This window comes from Histoplasma capsulatum (assembly GCF_000150115.1).
Source record: "Histoplasma capsulatum G186AR genomic scaffold supercont2.20, whole genome shotgun sequence".
Classification (NCBI taxonomy): Eukaryota; Fungi; Ascomycota; class Eurotiomycetes; order Onygenales; family Ajellomycetaceae; genus Histoplasma; species Histoplasma capsulatum.
In genome coordinates this window covers 44,943-67,853 of record NW_025544820.1, presented here as the reverse complement: position 1 = coordinate 67,853, position 22,911 = coordinate 44,943, and the positions used below count along the sequence as shown (strand labels likewise).

The window sequence follows — 22,911 nt, the reverse complement described above, 5'->3', positions numbered from 1 at the left end:
AAGTCAAGAAATTAATTCCCCGAACCAGGAGATATTTTCGGATAATTTCCAGGCCGTTAAAGTTCCGGCTGAACGCTGCCAGCTGAACTTTGTCCACTGCCTCCATTTCCGCGTGCTTATGCTTCAATTCACCCATCTCAGTCATTCATTGATTCATTTATTCATTCAATATTGACGGTTCATCTACAACGCAGCTGTGTTTGATATTATTGATATCATTATTATTATACGAACTTCCTCCATTATTACCTCTACAATTAGTGTTAAACAAATTGCACCCCACCGACTGCCTGTTACCGCATGACGGGCGGTTGTCGGTCCCGGCGACTCCTGCAGTCCTCAAGTCGACCAATTTCGAGTTGGAATATCGGGGAACATGAGAAACAATAATTGCATTGGCAATACGTACCTAAGTGAGGTTGGGAAACGGTTATGGAGTTGGTCGAAGCTGATAGAGCGGCAGTAACACCCTTGAAGGGTACTGAGGATGACATATCTATAGTTCCATTGACAGCTACGTCAACAGTGACGGGAGCTGGAAACGCAAAAATATTTAGTGGGCCTGCATCGCCTCTCCCTAGAGGACCTGCTTCCGTCAAAAGCTTTACTGCTCTGCCACCAATTGTTGAGGATAATCAATACCACCAGCATTCTCATCCCCTCTTCCCTCCCCTGCCAGAATACATATCACCTTCCGTCTTTCACGAGGATTCAGTGGCACGCGTTGCGCGCCGTTTCATTCTGCCTGTCTTTGGCTTTCCTCACTGGCATCGAGCTGGCAGCATCTGTCAGATGTAGTTTGATTGCTACAAGAAGGCTATATTTCCCGTCTTCTCGGCGGGGATCCAGAAATGGATAGGCCCTTCTGGCAGGAGGAGCGCCTGCGGCAGGAAGCAAGGGAGAGAGAAGCGCGTGCGTGGGATGATGAGAAACGGAACCAAGTATCTGAAGCCTCAGCTCCGGTATCAGAGGAGATGCCGAGGAGCGCAATGTGGGCGTTGCCAAAGCTCCCTTCGAGCCGTTAGATGGTGGCCAAGACTCTCTTGTTCGTGACATTCCCTACTATGCCAGTCGGGTTGGGCTGGATGCAGAAACCTATAGAGTTCAGACAGAAGATGGCGCGGTAATTCCTCTGTGACATCTATATGACCCAAAGGAATACGCGCCATTAGCCTCCGGTGATAGGAACTGTATAGGCCCTCCAAGTGCCTTACAGACACCGAGATCTAACCCACAGAGCTCCTCTGCTGATGGTGGCAGGAGATATCCTATTCTTATGCTCCCAGGTCTGTTGCAGAGCGCCGGTGCGTTTTGTGTCAACGATGACGATAGCCTTGCCTTCTTCCTGGCCAACTCAGGTTACGATGTCTGGCTGGGCGGCAATCGTTACGGCTTCCATCCCGAGCATATCTCCCTGACTCCACCCGATCCACGCTTCTGGTCCTGGACCATCAGGGATATGGCAACCTTTGACCTGCCAGCCCTCATCACACGTGTCTTGTATGAGACTAACTTCCCGAAACTAGAAGTCATCGGTCACTCTCAGGGCGCAGCAGAGACATTCCTCTCACTGTCTAAACATATCCAGCCGTCACTCGGTTCCCAAATCAGTATCTTCTGCGCATTCTCCCCAGCCGCCTACTCTGGTCCTCTCCTCAAAAAACTCTACCTGAAATTCATGCGCCTGATCCCTTCGACTGCTTTTCGGCTTATCTTCGGCATTCACGCATTTATCCTTTTCACTCTTACCGTTCACACTTTCCGCCCAGCTCCTTTGTACGCTGCAATGGGTTACATGGTGTTTTCATACCTGTTCAAATGGTCGGATTCCCGCTGGGGATCATGGGCTTCGCTCCCGATTCTTCCAATTTAGCCCCATTTACGCGAGCGCGGAGTGCATGCATTGGTGGCTAGGTAGGGGCGACTTTGCGGACCACGGATGCATCCTGAGCACGAGGGAGCAATTGGCTCAAGAGGCCAAGGAAGATGCGCGCGACGAGGTAGGTGTCGTAGAGAAGAAGGTGGAGGATGGGTTGAGTGCTGTCGGACTCGCGCTTCCGACTGATGTAGATGCTGGTGTAGCGAATGCGGCTTCGTACGATGACCGTGTTCCGCCCATAGCTCTTTGGATTGCAGGATCGGATCTGTTAATTGATGGCATTCGGTAATTACGGCGGCGGCAAGGCAGGCGTGAACCATATGTCTGAGTTGTGCATTCGAGGGTACTTGAGGAATACGAGCATTTGGATGTGATATGGGCTATAGATTCTATTGGAAAGGTTGGAATGGAGGTGAAGAGCGTTATTTGGGAGTGTGTAAAGGACGACGTTAGAGGATTTTGCCGAACTCATGAGACGTAGTGTAAGGAAAGAATTGCAATGAGCTTTTATTGCCCATTGGTAGTGCCGTTGTAGATACATGTATAAATCCGTATCTGAGGAGTTCTATCTGATTGTGTATGCCATGTACATGTACTACGTTTGAATATAAAAGGGAAGGGATGATTACAGTGGTATATTTTTCCAGCGGGGTGGCATATATCTCTCTCTCTTTCTTTCTCCTTTTCTGTTCTTTCTTATATTTCAAATACACTACAATTACTCGAAATTCCACTGCTCTTGTCCTCCTCCCTCTTGACATATGAGCTAGCTGACTTGTGGTCAGCGCCCTTAACCGTGACAATGCGACAAATAACCCTCACAGGATTGCCAGCAACATCATGCAACGGGCGAATGTCCTGGAAACGCAAAAAGTGAGAGCTGTTCTCGCTGCAATTGTAGCAGAGATGAAAGCTTGTAAACGCATTCCATAGAACAAGGCATGTTTATCACGAGTTCAAAGTTGACAAGCTTTATTGAGATCTGAATCACATTGCCCTCCACAGTAGCTCATTTCAACCTGGCAGTTCGGGATCGCTATTTGCTGCCAAATGATCGGTTATTCCCAATGCAACCTCCGCGTGCACGAATTCTGTCCAGTTTTTGATTTCCACTTGAGGATACATTTGTCGTTAGGCTTAAAAATCGCGTTGTTGCCACGGTATTTTTGTGGGAGGGGACTCTGACTTTGGAGCCATAGTCAAGTTAGAAAGGACAACAGAAACTAAAGCTTTTGCTCCTGTTAGCTGACTACTCTGTTGGTAGTCGATTCGGGGGAGGACGACTCCAGCCCATTCTTCACGACGTTTGGCGTTGGCGTTTGCGCTGAGAATGAGGACGATGATGAGTAAAGCACCCAGTTCGTGGGCGATCAGTGGATTAATCACCGCTTGAGCCTCACAGGGGACAGACAGACTGGAGGGTCTCAACCACCATCGCGCCCAACCCAAGATCCCGTCCCAACTATGCGACTCCTCTGGCGAAGATGATTGGACGAGGATCTGCCGCTTATGGACTTCACTTTTAGTGGGTAATTATTTTTAATTTTTTAAACAATAGAGTCTTTAGCTCTGATTCCTCATGCTTGTTCAGGGGTTGGTTTTTGTTGTGTTGCTCTTGTTTTCACCGAACGAGAAAGGCATTTAATGGGAGCCATCATGAGGGCGGTTTAGTCATTCTGTATAGCATAGGTAACGAAATGTCTGCGTCCTTTTCTTTCGCTTAAAGAGATTGACTGTGGTATGTTGAAGCCTTGAATTTTCGTCACCAGAGCATCAATTCCAACAATTCTCTCAATGACATAATTGCGGGGATAAAAACGGAATAAAAAGGTGTTTCGGAGTCTCAGGCCCACACTGCCACACAGCGCTTTACCTGAGCGTGGGGGCTAGCTCGGCGAGGCTTTTTTCTCGCCAATAATGGTTGACTACCGGGCATTGCGACATCCGGGCTGCAACAGCTCCTCTCAGGGTTCGTTCCCTTCCCGGGCGGCCACGATGCAAGTCAGGTTCCTATAAACCTCTTTCAGTAAGGGCCCTTAGCGTGCCAGGAGAGGTCATACCCAAATAGGTTTGAGTGGAGGCGCCTAACTCAACATGGGAGGCAAGTTGAACACCAATCAGACACCTCGCTCCTTGGCTACTGTGCCGTCGTCAGTAAGGCAATCTGTCCCAAGAAGGAGATACAACCATCCTAGATGCCTCGTTTATACACACCGACCAAAGAATGGCCTGAGATTCAATGTTCTCTCAGGGTTTGATTGCTGAGACCTTGTTACGATGTTCTGTAGGCTGCTTGGCTGTCCTTTTGTAAACTGGCAATAACAGCCGGCAGCTGATAAATTGATCAGCAGCAATCCAGATCTCGAACAGGGAGGAGAGTAGGAAACCCTTGTTGTGTCTTGAGCACTAGTATGGGGATCTGTTACAAACTTCCGAATGTTGAAACTCTACATTTAAAGAAGCTGGCTAAGCTTTGAAGCCGAGAGAATATCAGGATTCGAGGCATTCTGTTTTTCAAGAGGAAAGACAGACTAACTTGTCGAAAACTTTTGTCCAGCCCCAGGGAATCACCCACTTCCAAACAGACAGGGTAGCTTTTAGTGTTATGTGGGTGCGGGATCAAAGAATTGGTGGGTGGTTTTTTCTGGTCTTGAAGAGAACCATGATTGGTAAATGCCCTCCGATCGCTACCTTTCAGGGCCAGTTTTGCCAAATGAGGTCCAGTGAATTATCATCCTTGACAATTACCAAGTGGCCACCAGTGGCACAGTTGATTCATCATCCAATATCAGCCGACATGGACTGATAGCGCCGTAGTGGCGCCTGGGCTGAGCGCATGAAAAGCGCCTGGTTATGCTGAGTGTAACACGGAGCAGGTGTTCCTTTGGCGGGCGAAGCTTCACTGTTAACCAACAAGAGCATTCTTTCGAAAGCCCCTAGTCAACTCTGACAACGAGTTTGTCTCAAGTGGAAAGGCACCAGTTTGCCTTGCATGAATTGGTGACATGCTAAAACCAGAGGCTAGAGCCAACAAAATGAATTTGGTACTCAATTTTTACGATGAAGCAAACATTTTTAACCTCGTTTCCTCCTGTCTCACTAGCCATTTTCGATTACGAGGGACCCAGAGCGATAATCCTGGAATTCATGGGACAGAATGCGAGCCATAGGTCCCAGGCCCACCATGGCGATCCAGTTCAACCTGCAGGGAGGCGGCCCGAATCCCCAGATGGCTGACTGGCCATCCATACCAGCACAGTATGGAGTTCCTGTCCAGCTGGCACGTTATTCTTCTTTTTGGGGCGGGGTTTCCAATCCTTGTTAATCTCCACCGCTAGCCCGCACCCTGAACGGGAGCGAGAGCAGCTGTGCCTTTTGCTCAGGGACATGTACAATAATGGCAACCTCCGTGTTCAATCTCAAAATGTAGTCTCTTGGAGGCTGAAACCTATTTCGCGAAGGTCCTGAGATTCTACTTCACATATATTTATCTCCCTGATACGTAAATCCGCTTTAATCGGGGTCACCATGCTGATTCTAAGAATAGCTCAACGCGAAGATCATGGGTAAATTAGCTCTCATGAACACGAGCAGAGCACACAAAAAGCTCCGAGTCTCCTTTGGGTTCCCGAGCAGATCTGGAAGCCTGACGACGATCTCCGCCCCGACGTTCCCTTCAGAGCACTCTTGCAGGCTGTTTCCTGAGCTTTTGGTGATTTCGTGCGCCACGGACATTCATACTTGTGTCTTAGGGGTTTGAATGCTCACTTGCTAGCGTCTGCCGATATCAGTTGACCTGGCGAACCACTTTTGGAAATCAGCCCCTAAAGACAGCGTCCTGCCCATGCAGGGGCTAGCCTCACTCGATTCGACCAGAGGCAATGACAGAAATTTGTTTTTATTTTCATTTTCATTTTTGCTTTTATTTTTGTTTTTATTTTTTCGACGAAGCGGTTATTATTACTCGTTTTGCGGCTCCGCGAGTAGTTTAGTGATTGGAATTAATCCTTGACGTCGCTCTCGATTCACTATAAGCCGCATGCGTCGATGTTAGTATCCAACAAGAAATTCCTTTATATTAAGAGATCTTCCCTCCAGAAGAGTCCTCCGAAGACCACGCCTTCCTTCGCCTTCTTGTTCAATTCATGTCCGATATGAATAATGACGAATACTTACACGACCGTTGTAGTTTAATGTTTGTTGTGTTTCTGCGTTAATGTCATCGTTTTGCTCAAGCTCCAAAAGTATTTCCTCGAATGTCACGATATTGAGGTTATCAGCTTGAATTTATAATAATCGCGGGCGTCGTCGAAATGGAAGCTGAGGTATTCTATCCCATTGACCTTCCTCATACTCGCTTTTCGGACCTCGAATATTCGAGTGACTCCTACTCCTTATTCACAAATCCAACGATTCTGGCCCCTGTTACAGCCCTAGCTAGCTATCCTGATGTTGTTGATACCCAGGATCTCCGACAGGACGCCCTATTGCCAAGAACAGCATACATGGAGAAGACTCAACTGCCATGCTGGGTAAAGTCTGTCAACGATTGCACTCCAATTTCCGTTGCAGATGAGAATCCACAAGCTACATGTGGCACGTTAAACACACCATCGGGAGAGAGCGATGGTAGTGCATCTGGTGTTTCTCCCGGTCTGAGATGGGTATGCGAATCCCCAGGTGGATCATACGGCGGTGATCTGACGGAAGCAGATTCAAGTTTAAGTGAACAATCGTGGGGCCATGTGTATACATCCCGAGACTCCCAATGCACTACAAGCTACAGCTCATTTTCCTCCCCTCTCAGTGATACTTTCCAATATCGAGATCCATCGAACTGTTTCCCCTCCACAAACGTGGAAGGCTCTTACTGCGGAAGTGAACACTCAGTCAGCCTTCGGGAAGTCCAACACTATCCTGACCCCGACCCAGAACTAGAGACAAAATTCAAAATTGGCATTGGGTTGGATGGACAGTCATTTTCCTTCTATCCAAATCTCCCTGCTAGCAACCCGTTCCCTGGAACTATCAAATCCTCTCTTGCAAACCAAGACGGGCAAGAAGATAGGGGGCTGCCGGGTGAGATCGATGGCGGGACGGACTCGCCAACAGCCCAAATTCAACCCGACCAGTTTTCCGCAGCAGAACGGAGAAGGCCCCCTCATAAACGGATGAAATATTCCACTCAATCTCCACGAAGAATTCCATCGCCACGGAAATTAAACGACAGCCGTGGTTCAGTGCGGAACAGTGCATGTCCTAAGCGGACGTCAAAGCAGGGCCGCAGCCTAAAATCAGCGCAGTCTATTCGGGGTCATTCATCCTCTCAGTCTCAACAGAAGACCGCCGATCGTCAATTCATCTGCGTATTTGCTCGATATGGTTGCAACAGCACTTTCTCCGCCAAAAACGAATGGAAACGCCATGTTTCATCTCAGCATCTCCAGCTTGGCTTTTATCGTTGCGACGTAGGATGTTGCAATGTTTCCACCTTACAGGCGTCCTCATCGCCTGATATCCCAACCTCATCTTCGCATCCACCGCGCTCCCCCAATGACTTCAACCGCAAGGACCTTTTCACACAGCACCAGCGACGTATGCATTCTCCGTGGGCGTCAGCTAACGGAGTGTCACCCAACAAGCTTGATCAAGATGCCTTTGACAAGAGCTTAGAGGATGTGCGCAAGAGGTGCTGGATTGAGCGGCGGAAAGCTCCACGACAGAGTATGTGTAACTTCTGCTGCCGGGAGTTTTCCGGCAGCTACTGTTGGGATGATCGCATGGAGCATGTTGGTAAACACTACGAAAATCGCGACGTAGAAACTGGCGAAGATGTTGCGTTGAGAGAGTGGGCTCTTCAGGAAGGCATTCTCAAGGTGGCTGGTAGAGATGGATGGGTGCTTGCCTCTCCGAAAGAGATAGCGGAACGGCGCGTGGAGGACTTTTAACCTGTCATGTCGTGAGTGAGTGATGAGCTTATATTTTCGTTGATCGATACCATGCAGAGTATCCCCTTTGGCTTTTCTTTTCTTTTCTTTTCTTTTCTTTTTTTTTTTTTTTTTCAAAGTCTATCGGCCTATTCTGTACGGAAATATACATGTATACTCTTTGATATGATAATGACTCACGAGAACTGGATATTCTGCTGTCGTATAATTTTAATATGTCTGGAGTGCAAATTTCGTTCATCTTCAATCAGATCTCATACCCTGTATAGTACACACATTACATCGTTCTGCACTAAACTTGAGGATTTTATTCATTTTATTTAAAAAATAAGATATAAGATATAAAATATAAAATAGGATAGGGTTCATGTCCGTCAATTTGCAATAATTTTGTGAAAACATACAGAATGTAACTATTCCTCCATTTCAATATAAAAGCGTTTAAATAAGCAACGAACGGCGGTGCTAATTTATGTCGGACAATTTCAACCCGGAAAATTATTCCAAGAAACCCCACCGCCGAGCATAGAAACCGCCAACCAACTGTATCATGGCCCATGCAATAAGACAAAAGGATTGTGGCTAATGTATATCAACAAAAAAGTTACCCCATCCCAGAATACCACAATACATATAATAATGACTGTGAAATAATGACTGTGGCAAGTATCCCTGTAAAAAAAGAAAAAATCCAAAATGGATCAAGCGATCTCTGGGGCAAACACAAAATACGGCGATGGAAGGTGCAATAGTACTATGGTAGTATTCGACGAACGGAAGAAAAAAAAAAGCATGAAGCACACACAGCTCCGCAACCAAGCAGGATTTAAAAACCTAGCAGCAACATGTAAGACAATCAACGCAGCATTCGCATCCTTCCTCGCAAAGGAAACAACAACACAATGTTGCAAGACTTGGAATTCGCCGAGAGATATTAGCGAGGCGGAGATAACAGGTTGTTTCGTGACACCATGACAACCGTGGCACGGGGTGAGGGATATTAGACGTACCAAGCCATCAAGCATCCGCGGTCCTTATCCTTGGGGGCTGCTTGCGGAGGGGGCTGCTGATATTGCATCTATGAGACGGGATTAGCCGCAATATTGGGCCACGGGGTACACAAAACGCAAGACAAGGACGGAGGTTAGGGTTTAGGGAAAATGGTACCGGAGGAGGGCCTGGAGGGGGATATCCTTCCTGCGGTGGATAGCCCTGCGGATAGCCGCCATAGCTAAAAACAGGAGGCAAAAGCTGCTTGTTAGCCGGTTGTCTTTAGGGAAAGGCGACAGGAATATTTCCAGGACGTACGCTTGCTGAGGAGGTGGCGGTTGCTGCTGGTAATAACCCTGAGAGGCCATGACGATGTCTAGAAACCGGTGTGACAGGTCGTAGGGATTGGGTTGGAACAGGCGACAGGAAGTTAACGCAAGAGAAAGAAAGACGAGAGATTATAAGAAGGAAAAGTTGGAGAGAATCACAAGAGGGTGAAGAAAGTTTTCCACGGGGTGTCAGCAGACTCGAAATGGGATGGCTGAAATTAGCCGCCGATGCTGCGGTGAAACGTGTTTTATCTGTCTTATTATGGTTTTTATTATGAATGCTGGTGCTGCTGCTGCTGCTGGTGCTGGTGCTGCTGATGGTTATGACTCTGATATGGTCCTCAGATGAGTCGTTCACTCCAGAGCAATCCGATATTTGTGGGAACCATGATGCCGACTTGGCGGTGGGGATTCCCACGTCCACACCCATCCAGCATTGGCCAGTGCCCGCTGCCCAGCTGAGGCCGGTGTATTCTTAGCGCTGGCAACTTCCCCCTTCCGGCGGGATCCAGCTTAGGGTTAGCGCCGCTCCAGCCACGCGTCCAGCCACATCCTGGGTCATGCCCGAGGATACTACGGAGCAAGTCTGGACGGAGGACGGATAGTAACATCCGTACAGTACATAGTAGTTTCAGGGTGGCTGAACTGTCGCACTGCGCACGGCCGCACTCTATGGACCATGAATACTTGTACGAGCGGCCAATTGGCGGCGGGGATATGCCCCAGGCAGCTCCAGACAGCAGCTGGTGGATTGGATCAGCCGGTTGGTCGTGTTTGGGTCCATCCAAGCAGAGGGAGGGCCTGCGATCTACACTAAACTTTTATTCATCTACGTCTGCGCCAAAATATCCAATATATACGGAAGAATGTATCGAAAGGAAAAGCCAAGTACTAGTTAGTATTAGGATTACTGGGTGATGTTGGAGCGGTAGAGGAGATGAGGACTTTTTATCACGTTCTCGTTGGGCTAAGATGTGCTAAGATTGGGCTATATAGAACATAAATTTGAAGATGAAATTGGGCATCGTGATGAGATGTAACTTGGGAGAGACTGAGAACGGGCACTAAACGGACAAGCCAATGACAAATTGACAACGGAAATTTGAAAAATACAATTCGTCAGACAGATCGTCATACTCGTTACAGCCGTTAATTCAGATTACGTAGATAGATTCGTAATCCGTCGAACATGGTAAAAAATGTTGGACGGGAACGTAAAGATCTGAGCAAAGAGAGAAAGAAACGTGGAGATAATAAAAAGCTCCAGCTTTGAAAAAAAAAAGAAATTAAAAAAAAGAAAAGAAAAGAAGAAGAAAAGAATAAGAGAAAATGAGATAGAGAGATTGAAGCGAGAATACCAGAAGAAAGAGAAGAAAGAGAAAAGGATAGAACATGCACAGGAAGGAAAAGCTAAAGAAGTAGAAATATATGAAAGTTCGGACAAGTAGATCAAGTGTTCTACAGCATAACAGGAATAAAAGGATCGAGCTCATGCAACTGCTGAGCATCGAAAAGAGACGGGTCGAATAAGGATGAATCTAGAACATTCATCGACATTTGCTCAACACTGTCATGTCCACTGGGGAATCCATGACCGCAGAGATCCCAGTTCGAAGAGGACCCGTTCATGCTGTTATGAAAATCAATTAGCATCGTTGAGTAGAGATCTGGTGCTTCTGGAGCGATGGAAACCTGGCCAGATTGACTCGTGAACGTGGTTGCGGTTTGGTGGTCTTGCTGTGCTGGGGACACATTTTTGCTGTCCATGTCGTCGTTAGGTTCGGAGGACCTAGCATCGAGGGTTTCCTCGGCCACGTTGTCACTGTCGATGACGTTGTCGATGACATATTCTTCTCGCTGCTCCATCCAATGCTTTAGCACATCCATGGGAGGAAGAACCCCACCGCCTTTACCACCGCGTTTTTCGCTGTCTTTGCCGCGGCCCCCACGCCCACGCTGACATGGGTTGAAGTGAGTCCGTCGAAGGTGAGCTGCCGCGTTGTAGTTGGCACCGTAGCGCTTCCCGTTACGACATGCTTTGCAGTTGGCGAGAAACTGTTTGTCAGGGGAAATGTCAACGCAGACCCAGACCTTGCGGACCACTGAGTGGACACGTTCAATGTGCCTTCTCAGTTCGTGTTCGCCGTGAAAGCCCTCTGGTTGCTCGTTGCAGTAACTACAGTACGTCTTTGTTCTCATGGGACGGCGAACAGACGCTTTTGGGATTGCCGCTACTTCTCGTGATGTGCCATCGCCCGACGATATCCTAAGCATTTTGTGCTCCGCAACTTTTGAGTGCGAAGCATATTTCTTGTCTTGTTTTGGCGCGATGGGCCGTGTGCCTTGCACAATTTGCTCCTGAGTCCTCCGCACAGCCCTTGACTGATTCGACAGCGACGAGCTATCGCTCGCGCTGGACAAAGAATGCTTCATCTCTGAAGATGAAGGGGTTAAAGAAAGGGGTGTGGGGGATGACGGCGAACAAGCAAGGGAAGTAGAAGGAGAAATGCTAGGGAAAGGAAGCCTGGATTCAGGCAACGACTGAGAAAAGTGAACATTATTCATGTTACCAGAACGAAAATTTGAAATAGGAGATGGGGCAATGCAATAATTGAGGTCATTGTTTAAGTTTAATGACTGATGAGAGATACGAGAAGATGGATTATTATCTAGCTTTGCCAGATTATTAGAGACTGATCCGGTCGAATCGAAACGGATCATGCCCATTCCTCCGCAGAGAGAGTCTGCTGTTGCAGTTCGACTCATCTCAACAGCTGTGGTCGAACTACATTGCGGGTAATTTTGAGATGTAGGGGGAATCAAACAATCAGAGGTGGTATACTGGCATTTCTCGTTGTTCAACGGGGAGGAATCGGAGCCAGGCTCAAACATGAATAGCGAGTCGGAAAGGTTATCCAAAGACTGTTGCTGGGTGAACTCCGATGGAGAATATTCGTTGACATTGTTCATGTTGAGTTGTTGGATTTGAAGGGAATAACGTTTCTCGGAAGCCAAAGGTGTCCGTGGCGCGGTAGCGGAAGCGGGGATAGCTTGCGGTTGTGGAGGTGAAACGGTGGTAAGCATCCCGGCTTTCTGGAGTGGTGAGTTTCCATTCTGTGCTCGAATCGAAAGGCGGCGATTTTGATGGATGGGAGCAGGAGACTCGCGTTCAGGAACCGGTCTATTTACATCTGCCACCGTTGGAGGTTCCGGAGTCTACATGCAACCTATGTTAATCCAGTGAATGGCAAAGGGGAAGGGACATGAGACCAAAAGGTGGTGTGACCTACGATGGCTCGCCGTTTTGCTGGGGGTAGTGTTGAAGGAATCGTGCGAGGCACATCTTCCCGAGACCGTTTCCCAAAAGTGTCGGAAGTTCCACTCCCGTCGAGGGTTTTCAACGTGTTACCGCTGAGTACATTTCGGTGAGGCATAAATGAGATAAGGAGTTGACCCCAGAGCTGTTCACGTTCCGACTCGGGGAGGTGCGCATTGTTGGCCAAAAAGACATTCCGGGACGATGTGAGAGCAGATGTGAAGAGACTGTCGTCAAAGGTAGAGGCCATGGCCATGTTTAGCAGTGCAGGCAAATCGATCTCCAACGACTGTCGTTCCGGTCCCGTCCTGGGTTGATTGCAGTGGTTATGAGAAAGGGACTTTGGAAAGGTAACCTGGTTGAAATATTTGGTGTTCTTCAAGAGCGAGGGCCTATATAAGCATACAGGAGGGTTGTGGGGAGACTCTGTTCTGATATATGAGCCTTGGCAACAAGTCAAATGTTGGTAAAGGTGGGAAGGGCCAGTAAAGCGAGGAAATTGGAGAGCGATTCGAGAATGAGAAGAGGGGGAAGAGGGAAGAAAGGTGAGAATCTCGTGGGGATGAGAAGACATCGAGATTATAAAACTGAAGGTAAGCTCTAACTGGATTTGGAGCGCAAGATCCCATGAGAGAGATGCAGCCAAGCCAGCATACTTAGCCCCCATGGCCAATGATGATAGCTTTTGAACCAAGCCCTCCAGCCAGGGCCAGAAATGGTCCTCGTGCGCTTTCATTGCTGAGAAGCTCGTTGCACTTGGTCTCGGGAAACAATGCCAACACTAACCAAGATGGAAATAGCCCAGAATTTGAAATGTTGTTTGTCCTAGCCAAGAGGGCGCTGGACTGGATGAGGACACATTCCCAGACTTCTTCCCGGTCCAGTTTGAAAGTGAGGCGAACAAGGCCTGACATTCTCCCGCAAAATCGGGCAACATTGGAAATCGTGTATGGGTCTTGGCCGGTTTGGCTTGCTGGTGATTGGAGAGAGAGGGCAGCTGGCTTCTTTGTCGAATTTTTTCGGCACTTGTCGAAACTGTTCTTGAAATGATTGAATTTTCTAATAACTCAACTCTTGGACTGATTCTCTCTTCTCTTGTCCCCATTGTCATCAAGCCCCATCTCAGGTTGACTCCAGGACAAGTTTACGCAACGGATCACGGCGTGTTTGGTTATGAAATAACTTATGATTTAACTAACTTAACTAGTTAGTGTTTGGCTGTGAGCATTTCTGCTTTGGCATCGTCAGTTGAGTTGGAGAGCCTAAATTCGTCGCTGTGACCGATGGATCACAGAAGTATATGAGACTGTCGGATCGGTTGCGTTCCCAATTCTCCCGTGTCTCCTCGTGATCATCGAGGGATGAAAAATTCGCATGGGTGTCGATGCATTACGCTGTACGGAGTGCGCAGGAGAGAATCAACCTCGTGTCGTTATGGTGGGGGGAAGAAAGGCCGTGAGCCTGCCACGTAGCCAGGCGGTGCCTGTAGTGTCAAGGTGTTGGATCTCAGCCAAACCAGGAAGAGATCCCAACCAGTCATGGTTTCTTGCTCAGAAACGCTGTGCTTCGACAAGAATGGCAATGCAGTTCTTTGATTGGATAGTTTGGGCCGCAGCATGCACACTGCATACTGCTCGTCTCCAGACGTCAAGGCTTGTGTTGGATTGGGAGGCTTGTCCCCTCTCCTACCAGCCATGGCGCTGGTCGTTTTTATCCCACACGCCTAAACGCTTGCCTGATGTTGCACGCCTGTTGTCTGCTCAATGGATACACTCGAACATAGTTTTGACAAGGTCGACCCGACTTTTAACCCAAAACCACACTCACACCACTCTTCACACTGATGCGGAATTGAATTACTAATGCTGCATGTTAGGAGCAGGCTAGGGGTGAGCGGTTAGGATTAGGATAGGATTAGAATTAGTCAAGGGACTAGAGCCTGAAAAATACGATTTGGGTCAATGTATTGTGAGTAGTTAATTAGTTAACCAAAGGATATTTTGAAGGTCTGAGGATCTGATGATAATGATCACTGGCAGGCCTTGAGATCTACATTTGAGCACGAGGCAGTAGTTACTTTGGATGCACGCAATAAAGCTGTGTTAGTACTAAGCTTATTAAAATTTAGTCAATTCTTAGCTGGATGTAAATTGCCTCTGAATGTAAGTTAAATATCAATCCTTTTCAAATCATCTCGAGAAGATAGCAATCTCATGGCTACTATCCGATGTATTAGTTCTTCACCTTCACTATATCCCTATTGAATCTCTAAAATATCGCAATTTTCAACATTTCATCCTATCTATTAAATATTCACTGTATCTCTACTGAATCTCTAAAATACAGTCTTTGCAATCTCTTATTCTTTTTGTCTACAGACTCTTACTAATTCTATGTTAACATTCCCATACTTACTATATTATTACAATGAACCTTCCATCTTCGTCAAGATATATAAAATGTAAAAACTAAAATGTTTGGATTATAGCTATGTTTTTATATTTTTATAGTAGAATATGTAACAGGCGTGCCATCAATTAACTAGATGTTACTGTTGTTGTGGATTGAACTGTCTGGACTGTCTTCACAGTTTGTGCTAGACTGGCTGTGTGACCATGCATGGGACCATGACCAACTTTTAGCCTTAGTCCCATTCTTCAATATCTTAGTCCTGTTCTCATATATTGTTTATCAAGTCAGTCACTTTACACTGTTTATATTATAATTATAGTCTCATTTCACTGTTTATTATAAAATATAAGTTTAGATTATGTTGTATTTATAAATTAATAGTTTTGATCTCATTAGATCTCATTTTGTAAAATGGGACCAAATAGAACCATGATTTATTCTATATAGATGATATGATGCTATGAGCATTACCAAAAATTGTTATCTATCAAAAGAGGTTTAATTTATTATGCTCTAGTCCTATATCAAACTAGTAATATCTACTAATCAGATTAGATGCTGATAGATAGAGGATATCTATTCTAATAGTGAGCCATGAGAGCATCAAGCAGATAGGCAGTAAGTAAGATAGTCAAGACTAGCCCAGGTGATTCACGGATGCCTAATGCCGTACGCGAGAAACCACGGCATTATGAGTGGTTCAGATCCACCACTCAGTATCTACACTATGCCCTTACTACCAGGAGTTGCGTGCCTGGAAACACTTAGCTACCAAGCTGACATGGGCCCTGATGAAGAAGCCAAGCATATGTACTTCGTAATGCATCTCGCTAGGTATAATCATCACCTCTCTCTCCTATTGCTTACCGTTATTGGGCGGAGCGCACCAATCTAGTTGCTAAAGTTCAATATCAGGGTACTTTGCTCGGTGTTGGGCCACACCTCAAGCGTATGGAGCCTCAGATGCGCGTCGAGTACCAGGCCGGAATCTCCCACAGGCTAATGCTTCTCAAGGCGTCGCCATTGAGTGCAGTGCCGATCTTGATTATTTCTGAACTTGAAACTATCTTACCGCTGCTCTTCGCCAGTGAATTCCCTCAGGTCCTGGCGCATGGTGACTTCTCCAAAACCAATATCCTTGTCAATCCAGACACATATGAAATCACAGGCGTTGTTGACTGGTCCCTCGCGGCGGTGCAACCCTTAGGCATTGAGCTAGACAGTCTCTTCCTGATGACAGGATATTTGGGTCTAAATGGCTGGCAGGATTATACATGCCGGCCACGGCTCTGGGAGGCGTTCTGGACAGAATTCTGGGTCGTGTCGGGAATCGAGGATGATGGCGGCCTGCGTCGGGAGAATGTTCGTTCTATGGCCGAGAAGGCGGCCAAGATTGGAGCTATCTTGCGCTATGCATTCAACCGTAAAGCCGATGGTGGACCATCTGAGGTGCTATCGACCTCTGACGCCATGTTAAGAATGCCTAAGGCGTGGCTTGACGTGAAGGCTATATGATAGTGAAGTGACATCACTAACTGGTGTTCGTTTTTGGTCTAGTGGCTATGCTAATGGAAACATAGTGTGTTGGCTCCTCTTTGCTGCATAGCTCTTCCGCGTTTAAACAAGCCCCTTGAAATGCTCAGTCATTGAAATGGGGAAATAAAACTAAAATGTGATCTTTGTGTTTGCATGGATGTGGACTTGCTGCTTCCAAAAAGACACTTTACAGTATTGCTTGTGAAAAGACAAACAAAAGTTGTCTGGTTCCTGTGAAATTCACAGGAACTTAACTACATTTGTTGGGCTCCACTCCGGTAAAGGAAATTGTAGAAAGGCAGTGAAATTGGACAACTATAACCGGATGTTCAACTAATGGAACTCCAGGTAAAAAAAATTGGCCATTTAGCACAAGATGTTTAGGCAATAATTTTTTCACCTCGAAGAGCCTTCTTCAGCGACTCAACAGTGAGAGGCTTTCCGTCCACAAAGACTCCGTGAGTGTTTTTCTTGGGCGAGTAAACTGTGCCGCCCTTGCAGGAAACAATCCCATTGTCTCCAACCTTGAAAGACCAGCCGGTTGTGATTGTGGATGGACTCAATCCGATGACATCGTTCTCATGGAAAAGAACCGTGGCCTGTGGCCCGACCTGCAGCTCCTTCTGGATGTGGTCCTAAGGGCCATCCAGCAGTTCCAGAGCAAGCAAATCGGCTAGGCTGTTGCGGTGGAGAAAGTCCGCAAATTCTTCGAAGAAAGCTGGTCCTATATTTTCTCCCTTGAAGGCTGAATCACCTTCATGGAACTCATACGCAACAAAGGTCGCGTCCGATTGTAAACGAAAAACGTGTCCGTGGACAGGCTTTGCCGTCAGCTCTTCTGCTGGTACGGGCTTGGTCCAGCAGGCCTGCGTCGTGTTCGTAATTGGGAATTCGATGCCGAGAAGGACAGTACCCTTGGGAGCAGTGAAGTGACCGTGGAGCAGGTGGATACCGAATATACCTTGAGCTCTGTGACGGACAAAGATCTCTCCAACAGCCTCGAGCATAGCATCGGAGATTTGGGGCTGCTCCTCCGGGTGAGGGAGAGTATTGTATCTGAAAAATGTTTGTGATCCCAGTGAATAAAGAGCTTGGAAACGGAATCGTACATGCTCAACGAGACCTCAAGATCTTGACTGGTTGGCGCGTGGTGGAGCCGAGCAATCGATACAGAGGGCATAACAGTAGCAGTGGCCATGAGGAAAGATTTAAGCGGAATCTATTCCAAGAAGATGATAGTACAATACGGAGGATTTTGACAGGATTAGAATGAACTAAACTACACATATATGGCGAGACTTTCATGCTTTTCAAGTACCCTCCAGGCCCGCGGAGCAAGACCAGCTTTTGCTCTGTCGTAATCATAGCCCAAGAGAATGTTTGCTGGCGCGATAAATGCAGTTGGGTCCATCATGGAAGTGTTATTCTCCAATGAGAAGGAGACCAAAGCGTGTGTGGAGTAGTCGACCAAAATATGGATATATGATTCAATGCTGAGGGAACCAAAGCGAGCGACGAATTAGCAGCCAATAATTGGATACCGCTCCACAAGAGCCCCACCAGCGACATATGACCAATAGCATCGAATCTTGGAGTGCACACTCGTGCAATGAGTGCAGCACGGTCGCTTTGCTTTTCGTTTTCAACTATCTTCGCATCAAACTTTGCTCCGAAATCCAAGGTGTCAAAGTTCTCACGGGATGCCTTCACCGGAACACCTTCTCCCACTACTACCTTCATCATGACACCACAGATTACGAGGTGGGCTGACTTTGCCTATGTATCTGAGGAATTCGACTCAGAAACCCATGAATTTCAATACACAATGTTAGCTGTCATTAACTCGGACGATGTCATCTACTACAGCGAACTACCTACCCGCAAAGCTGAGATCTCGTTTCAACAAGTAATGGCCACACTCAGGCCAATCCCTGACAGCGAGATATTCCCAGAATTGCCACTGTCTGACGTCAAACAGTTTACTAAGGCGCCAATGGAGCTCCCCGCCAATTGTCAAGTCTTCATCAAGCGACCCAATATTTCCCAATATGATGTGTATAAACGACATAATGTAGTACACCTGCTCGCCCAAAGCTTTTTGGAGGAGACCCGTACCATGGAATTTCTTTCCGCACACCCACATCCTTATTTCATCCAGTACCACGGCTGCTGCTTCCGGAGAGGCTACCTGACCGGAATCGTGATCAGCCGCCATTCGCATGACCTGAAGAACTATCTCAGTCACGGAGTGGGAAATATCGATAAGAAAGCATTCATGACCGCGCTTGAGTCAGCTATTTATCACCTACATTCACTCGGCTGGGCACACAATGACCTCAACCCGACAAACGTGCTGGTCGATGACTCTGAGGCCAGTGGTGGAATGCCGGTCCTTATCGACTTTGGCTCGGCCAGGAAAATCGGCAGCTTGCTGGGAACGTCTCGGGGTACGAGCGGTTGGATTGAGGGTCGGATTGAGGACTATACCACTTCTAAGAAGGAACATGATACCTTTGCCCTGGAGAAAATGCGGCTCTGGTTGGACAATCCGACTTTTGACGACGATTAAGTGAGAAAATAGTGATCTATGGAGCCTTTCCGCCACATGGCAAAAAAATGAGACTGACGTTGCCACAGAGGCAGCTGGGGAGACTTTGCTTGTTGCGAAGTTTGAAGAAAAATAGAGACGTTTAGTGACAAGGCATTAGCCGTAGAAGGAAACCAACATATCTTTGTAGCAAGACCCACAGTGACTTGTTTGGGAGAGAAATCAAAGGTGGATTGGCACGCAATCACACGGTGTCAAGGATAAAATACGTAGAGGAATGGAGCATCTCCGTCTTTCGGCTCCTGGGCGATTGGATAGAGCGCCACCTCCGGCGAAATGAAAGGGGCAGTGCATCAGGCTAAAGCCAATGCACAGGCCACAGTGGTGGCCAAGAAAGAAAGATGCCAAGGGGGAAGCAAGGAGGAAAGAGAAGAGCAAATGCATCAACAAAGAGAAGGTAGATGAATAGAGTAGTAAAGTACCTAGGCACAACACTAAACCCAAATAGGGTGTAACCTTTGAATTTGAATCTCTTTCAATATATTATTGTATTATCTTCTATAGTTTGATTTTTGTAGAGTTCTAAGAACCTTCTGTGATATAAGCAGCTAATTTCAGAATCGCCGCTTACATGGTGATTGAAGTGAATGCTACCAGGCATGAAAAGTGAAGCGAGTGAAGCATTCTTGTTAATCTAAATATACGTAAGGTTATTGAATATAGTTATATATTAGTATTTAGATTTGATATAAGACAGTAATATGATTGACGCAGCTATGAATATGCATTGAAACTGAAATATGTGGAAAAATACAAATCATGAGGCATTTTCCACCCTAGTCCGTCGACGCAGGATGCAGTGCCATCACGAACAAGATATTCTACAACTCCCCTTTCAAGCCCAAGCAATTACCAGCGAATTGCTTCATTATCCACCTCAAATAACCCGTTTTTCCTTTTCTCGGCCTCCCACTTTTCCACCCATAACTTCATTTTCTCTCGGCTTCTTTTACTGCCAACATTAACTGTGGGGATCACTTTGGTTATCCGCAGCGCGCAGCAGAACATTGTCAATTCCCTAAACGAACTATGTTCGCTATAGGGAACTGAGTAGCACGAGCTTATTTGATTGCTTCCACGTTGAGGGATGAGGTCCTGAGTGCCAAAGCGAGGTTTCCAGGAATCGGAGTATAATATCGAAGACACTGGGGGACTATCTGTCATCCTTCCTGCTGGTGGTCGATAGCTCCAGCCGGTGGGACGGAATCCAACAACTCGAGAAAAGTGAGGTTTGAGAGAATGAAGGTAATCAAGGAGCGTTCCAGTATGTACGTCCATCATGGTTACCATATGAACTTGAGCTTCTACAGGATTGTTTGTGATCAGTGTAGAAAGTTCACTATTTTCCAAACATGCAAGGATCCGTTGTTTCGCCGCTGGGGCATATATTTTACAATTCAACGCATGTGCAATTGCCATACATAATCGCTCCTTGCCAATGCTGTAAGTTCCAATGACAACAAGTAGCCGATTCCTAGACTCCGATTGTGCATATGGCAGCAAAGTTGGCGCTTGTGGGTCCATGTCGCTTTTCCCGGAAGTTTTCAAATGACTCAAACGGCATTCTGAATCAGTGGAATGGCCATGTTCAGTTACATTTAAATCAGCACAAACAGCTGCACATGCCGCAACAACATCGTCCTGGCTAGGGAACGCATATTTGGGATTAAGATAGGTTGTATCAAGGTAGCAGACATCGATAATTTGTTGCCTGACTTTCCCGGTTAACGAATCGGTAATATTAGGGCGGAGTATGGGATGTTGAACATGGGTCGGAGATGCTCGGAAGTCGCCGCAATGGAGTATGCGACGGACCTTCGGTTCACGGCTCTTGTTAACTCGTTTTTCGAATAAAAATATGGAGCTTCCTGGGCAGTGGTTCGCGGGCAACATAGTGACCCGGGCACCACATGTCCGCGGAATTTCAAATGGCTGGTCGAATTCTATGTCAGTAACCCATTTTGGGTCTACTTTGAGCTGCTGCCGTACCAAATTCCCTGTGACTGTGCTGCAATAGATTTGCCCATGACACCAGGAAGACGTAAGGCCGATATAATGGTCGCTGTGAAAATGGCTCAGGAAATACGCAGTGCATCCCTCGATAGCGCCGTATCTAAAAGCATCGACGCAAGTAGAAAACCCAGGGATGATTTTATAAAACGGGCATGTACGTTCATGGGCTTGTTTACCTCTCGATGCTTCCTCTTTTGCAATTGCCGCTTCCCATGCAGCATCTTCGGCGTTACTAGACATCATTTTTGAGAAGGCGGAAATTTTTTCGCCTTTCAATTCCATCGCGAGAGGATTTATCTGCCCGGGGCGGGGAATAACGGCTTTTTCCTGCCTGTTAATGGAGATACCAAAATTCGATTGGACGGGTGGGGTTGGAATTTTAGAAGGCATTGGGCTTGGGTTCCCATCTAGACAGTTATTCACATGAAGTAGCAGATCCTAGAGATTCTAATCAGCCTTGGGAATGAAAATATTAGCGAATCACATACGTCGTGAGCGATACCAACAAGAGCTTCATTGCAGACCGGGCACACCGTGATACTGTTATCATGAATATGTGCAGAGAATTCTGAATCGATTTCTTCTGTTGACAAGGTGCCCAGCCCGAGCCGCTGTTCACCATACTTTTCCACGTTTTGATCTTGAAGACTCCCCCCTTCTCGGCATCCGCTATGGCCGCTATGTTTACGACTAGACGAATAAGCGCTTGAGGTAGCCAGAGCATCGCGTTTTTCTGTGAAATTCGCATGAGATTCATTTGATGAATGCGTTGGTGAATTATAATCGAATTTGCTAAGCGTCTCTGGAGTGTAAACGCCCTTGTCGTATACACAATTGGATTCGTGTTCACTGTCTGATTCATCCAAGAATGGGCCGACACGAGTAGGTCTGGGTGCTTTTCCCACAGATGATGGTAAGCCCTTCGCTCCTCTCGGTCTTTTAGGAATCCTCCCCGCGTCGTCTCCAAGGGCGGACGTTCCAATGTCACACGCGTTATTCACCCTTTGTCTTTTTTCACCAACATTGTACTTGGCATTGTATCTATCCTCTTTGTCAAAACTTTCCGCTGCGTCCCAAAATTCATCGGACAGTGATTCTGACCCCGCTTGGACCTCATCTGGAGCATTCTTGATGGAGCGATCCACAACGTTCTCCTCAACTTCTTCCGTAAAGAATAAACTCCCGGAGCGATGTATATTGTCTGTAGACAGAAATTTCTCCTCTTTACTATGTGAACTGATCATGTAATTGGTTATCCGATTCTGTGACGATGTTGAAGGGGTTTCTGATTTTTTGAAGAAATTCAGAATCGAGGTATTCCGTTTAGAAACGGTTCGCTTGGAGGACGACTGTAAAAATTTGGAGGCCTCACGGCCGCGATTCCTATTAGCATTGAAATAAGGAGAAGGGGAACTCATTGTGCTCGTTGAGGATGGAGCCGGCAGGGATGGTGAGGAGTTACTGCAGCTGGCGATGGCAACTCAAAAGCTGTTTCGTTGATGGGCGGGCTCGTCCATGGAGGACATAAACAAGCATAACTAAGTAATTGAAACGATCATGGGAGGTCGATTGTTGATAATCTCTTGATCAGGAGAGACGGTTGGGAACTTCTTCCTTCCGCAGACACGTTTGATCAAGCTTGGCGGGGCGGAAAATTGTCAAAGTATAATACGCGCGCTCTGATGGATGATATCTCCATCCACTTGGTACTCTAGGGCTGAAGAGTACCTACGCTATAGGTGCGTCCTGAATTCTTACGGTTTTCTCATAAAATAAATAAATACATAAATAAGATGGAAATGATGCTCTAACGGTCTAAGGCCGGATGAGATGTTTCTTTCACAACCAAATTATCTCTTCGTCATTCCACCTCGAGAAGT

The 22,911-nt window shown here is 46.8% G+C and overlaps 8 protein-coding genes across 8 annotated transcripts; 5 read left to right on the top strand and 3 right to left on the bottom strand.

The window, feature by feature from the left end:
* Window positions 1–432: 432 nt before the first annotated feature.
* On the top strand, window positions 433–3,405 carry HCBG_08998 (triacylglycerol lipase; the record flags this gene model as incomplete). The annotated part of the gene is made up of 8 exons (XM_045436047.1): window positions 433–794; window positions 952–1,123; window positions 1,157–1,776; window positions 1,874–2,164; window positions 2,415–2,456; window positions 2,665–2,795; window positions 3,144–3,225; window positions 3,282–3,405. 8 exons carry the CDS (start codon window positions 433–435, stop codon window positions 3,403–3,405), a joined length of 1,824 nt encoding a protein of 607 aa, XP_045283199.1.
* A 2,787-nt stretch (window positions 3,406–6,192) lies between these two features.
* HCBG_08997 (uncharacterized protein) lies at window positions 6,193–7,827 on the top strand (the record flags this gene model as incomplete). The annotated part of the gene is made up of 1 exon (XM_045436046.1): window positions 6,193–7,827. One exon carries the CDS (start codon window positions 6,193–6,195, stop codon window positions 7,825–7,827), a length of 1,635 nt encoding a protein of 544 aa, XP_045283198.1.
* A 1,706-nt stretch (window positions 7,828–9,533) lies between these two features.
* Window positions 9,534–10,186, top strand: HCBG_08996 (uncharacterized protein; the record flags this gene model as incomplete). The annotated part of the gene is made up of 3 exons (XM_045436045.1): window positions 9,534–9,550; window positions 9,626–9,909; window positions 10,143–10,186. 3 exons carry the CDS (start codon window positions 9,534–9,536, stop codon window positions 10,184–10,186), a joined length of 345 nt encoding a protein of 114 aa, XP_045283197.1.
* A 418-nt stretch (window positions 10,187–10,604) lies between these two features.
* Window positions 10,605–12,712, bottom strand: HCBG_08995 (uncharacterized protein; the record flags this gene model as incomplete). The annotated part of the gene is made up of 2 exons (XM_045436044.1): window positions 10,605–12,362; window positions 12,437–12,712. 2 exons carry the CDS (start codon window positions 12,710–12,712, stop codon window positions 10,605–10,607), a joined length of 2,034 nt encoding a protein of 677 aa, XP_045283196.1.
* A 2,889-nt stretch (window positions 12,713–15,601) lies between these two features.
* Window positions 15,602–16,389, top strand: HCBG_08994 (uncharacterized protein; the record flags this gene model as incomplete). The annotated part of the gene is made up of 2 exons (XM_045436043.1): window positions 15,602–15,691; window positions 15,790–16,389. The coding sequence occupies 2 exons, from the start codon at window positions 15,602–15,604 to the stop codon at window positions 16,387–16,389; spliced, it is 690 nt and encodes a 229-aa protein (XP_045283195.1).
* Window positions 16,390–17,045: 656 nt separating this feature from the next.
* On the bottom strand, window positions 17,046–17,608 carry HCBG_08993 (uncharacterized protein; the record flags this gene model as incomplete). Its single annotated transcript, XM_045436042.1, has 2 exons — window positions 17,046–17,466; window positions 17,520–17,608. The coding sequence occupies 2 exons, from the start codon at window positions 17,606–17,608 to the stop codon at window positions 17,046–17,048; spliced, it is 510 nt and encodes a 169-aa protein (XP_045283194.1).
* Window positions 17,609–18,019: 411 nt separating this feature from the next.
* Window positions 18,020–18,979, top strand: HCBG_08992 (uncharacterized protein; the record flags this gene model as incomplete). Its single annotated transcript, XM_045436041.1, has 1 exon — window positions 18,020–18,979. One exon carries the CDS (start codon window positions 18,020–18,022, stop codon window positions 18,977–18,979), a length of 960 nt encoding a protein of 319 aa, XP_045283193.1.
* An 888-nt stretch (window positions 18,980–19,867) lies between these two features.
* On the bottom strand, window positions 19,868–22,449 carry HCBG_08991 (DNA cross-link repair protein pso2/snm1; the record flags this gene model as incomplete). Its single annotated transcript, XM_045436040.1, has 2 exons — window positions 19,868–21,469; window positions 21,520–22,449. The coding sequence occupies 2 exons, from the start codon at window positions 22,447–22,449 to the stop codon at window positions 19,868–19,870; spliced, it is 2,532 nt and encodes an 843-aa protein (XP_045283192.1).
* Between the last annotated feature and the right edge of the window lie 462 nt (window positions 22,450–22,911).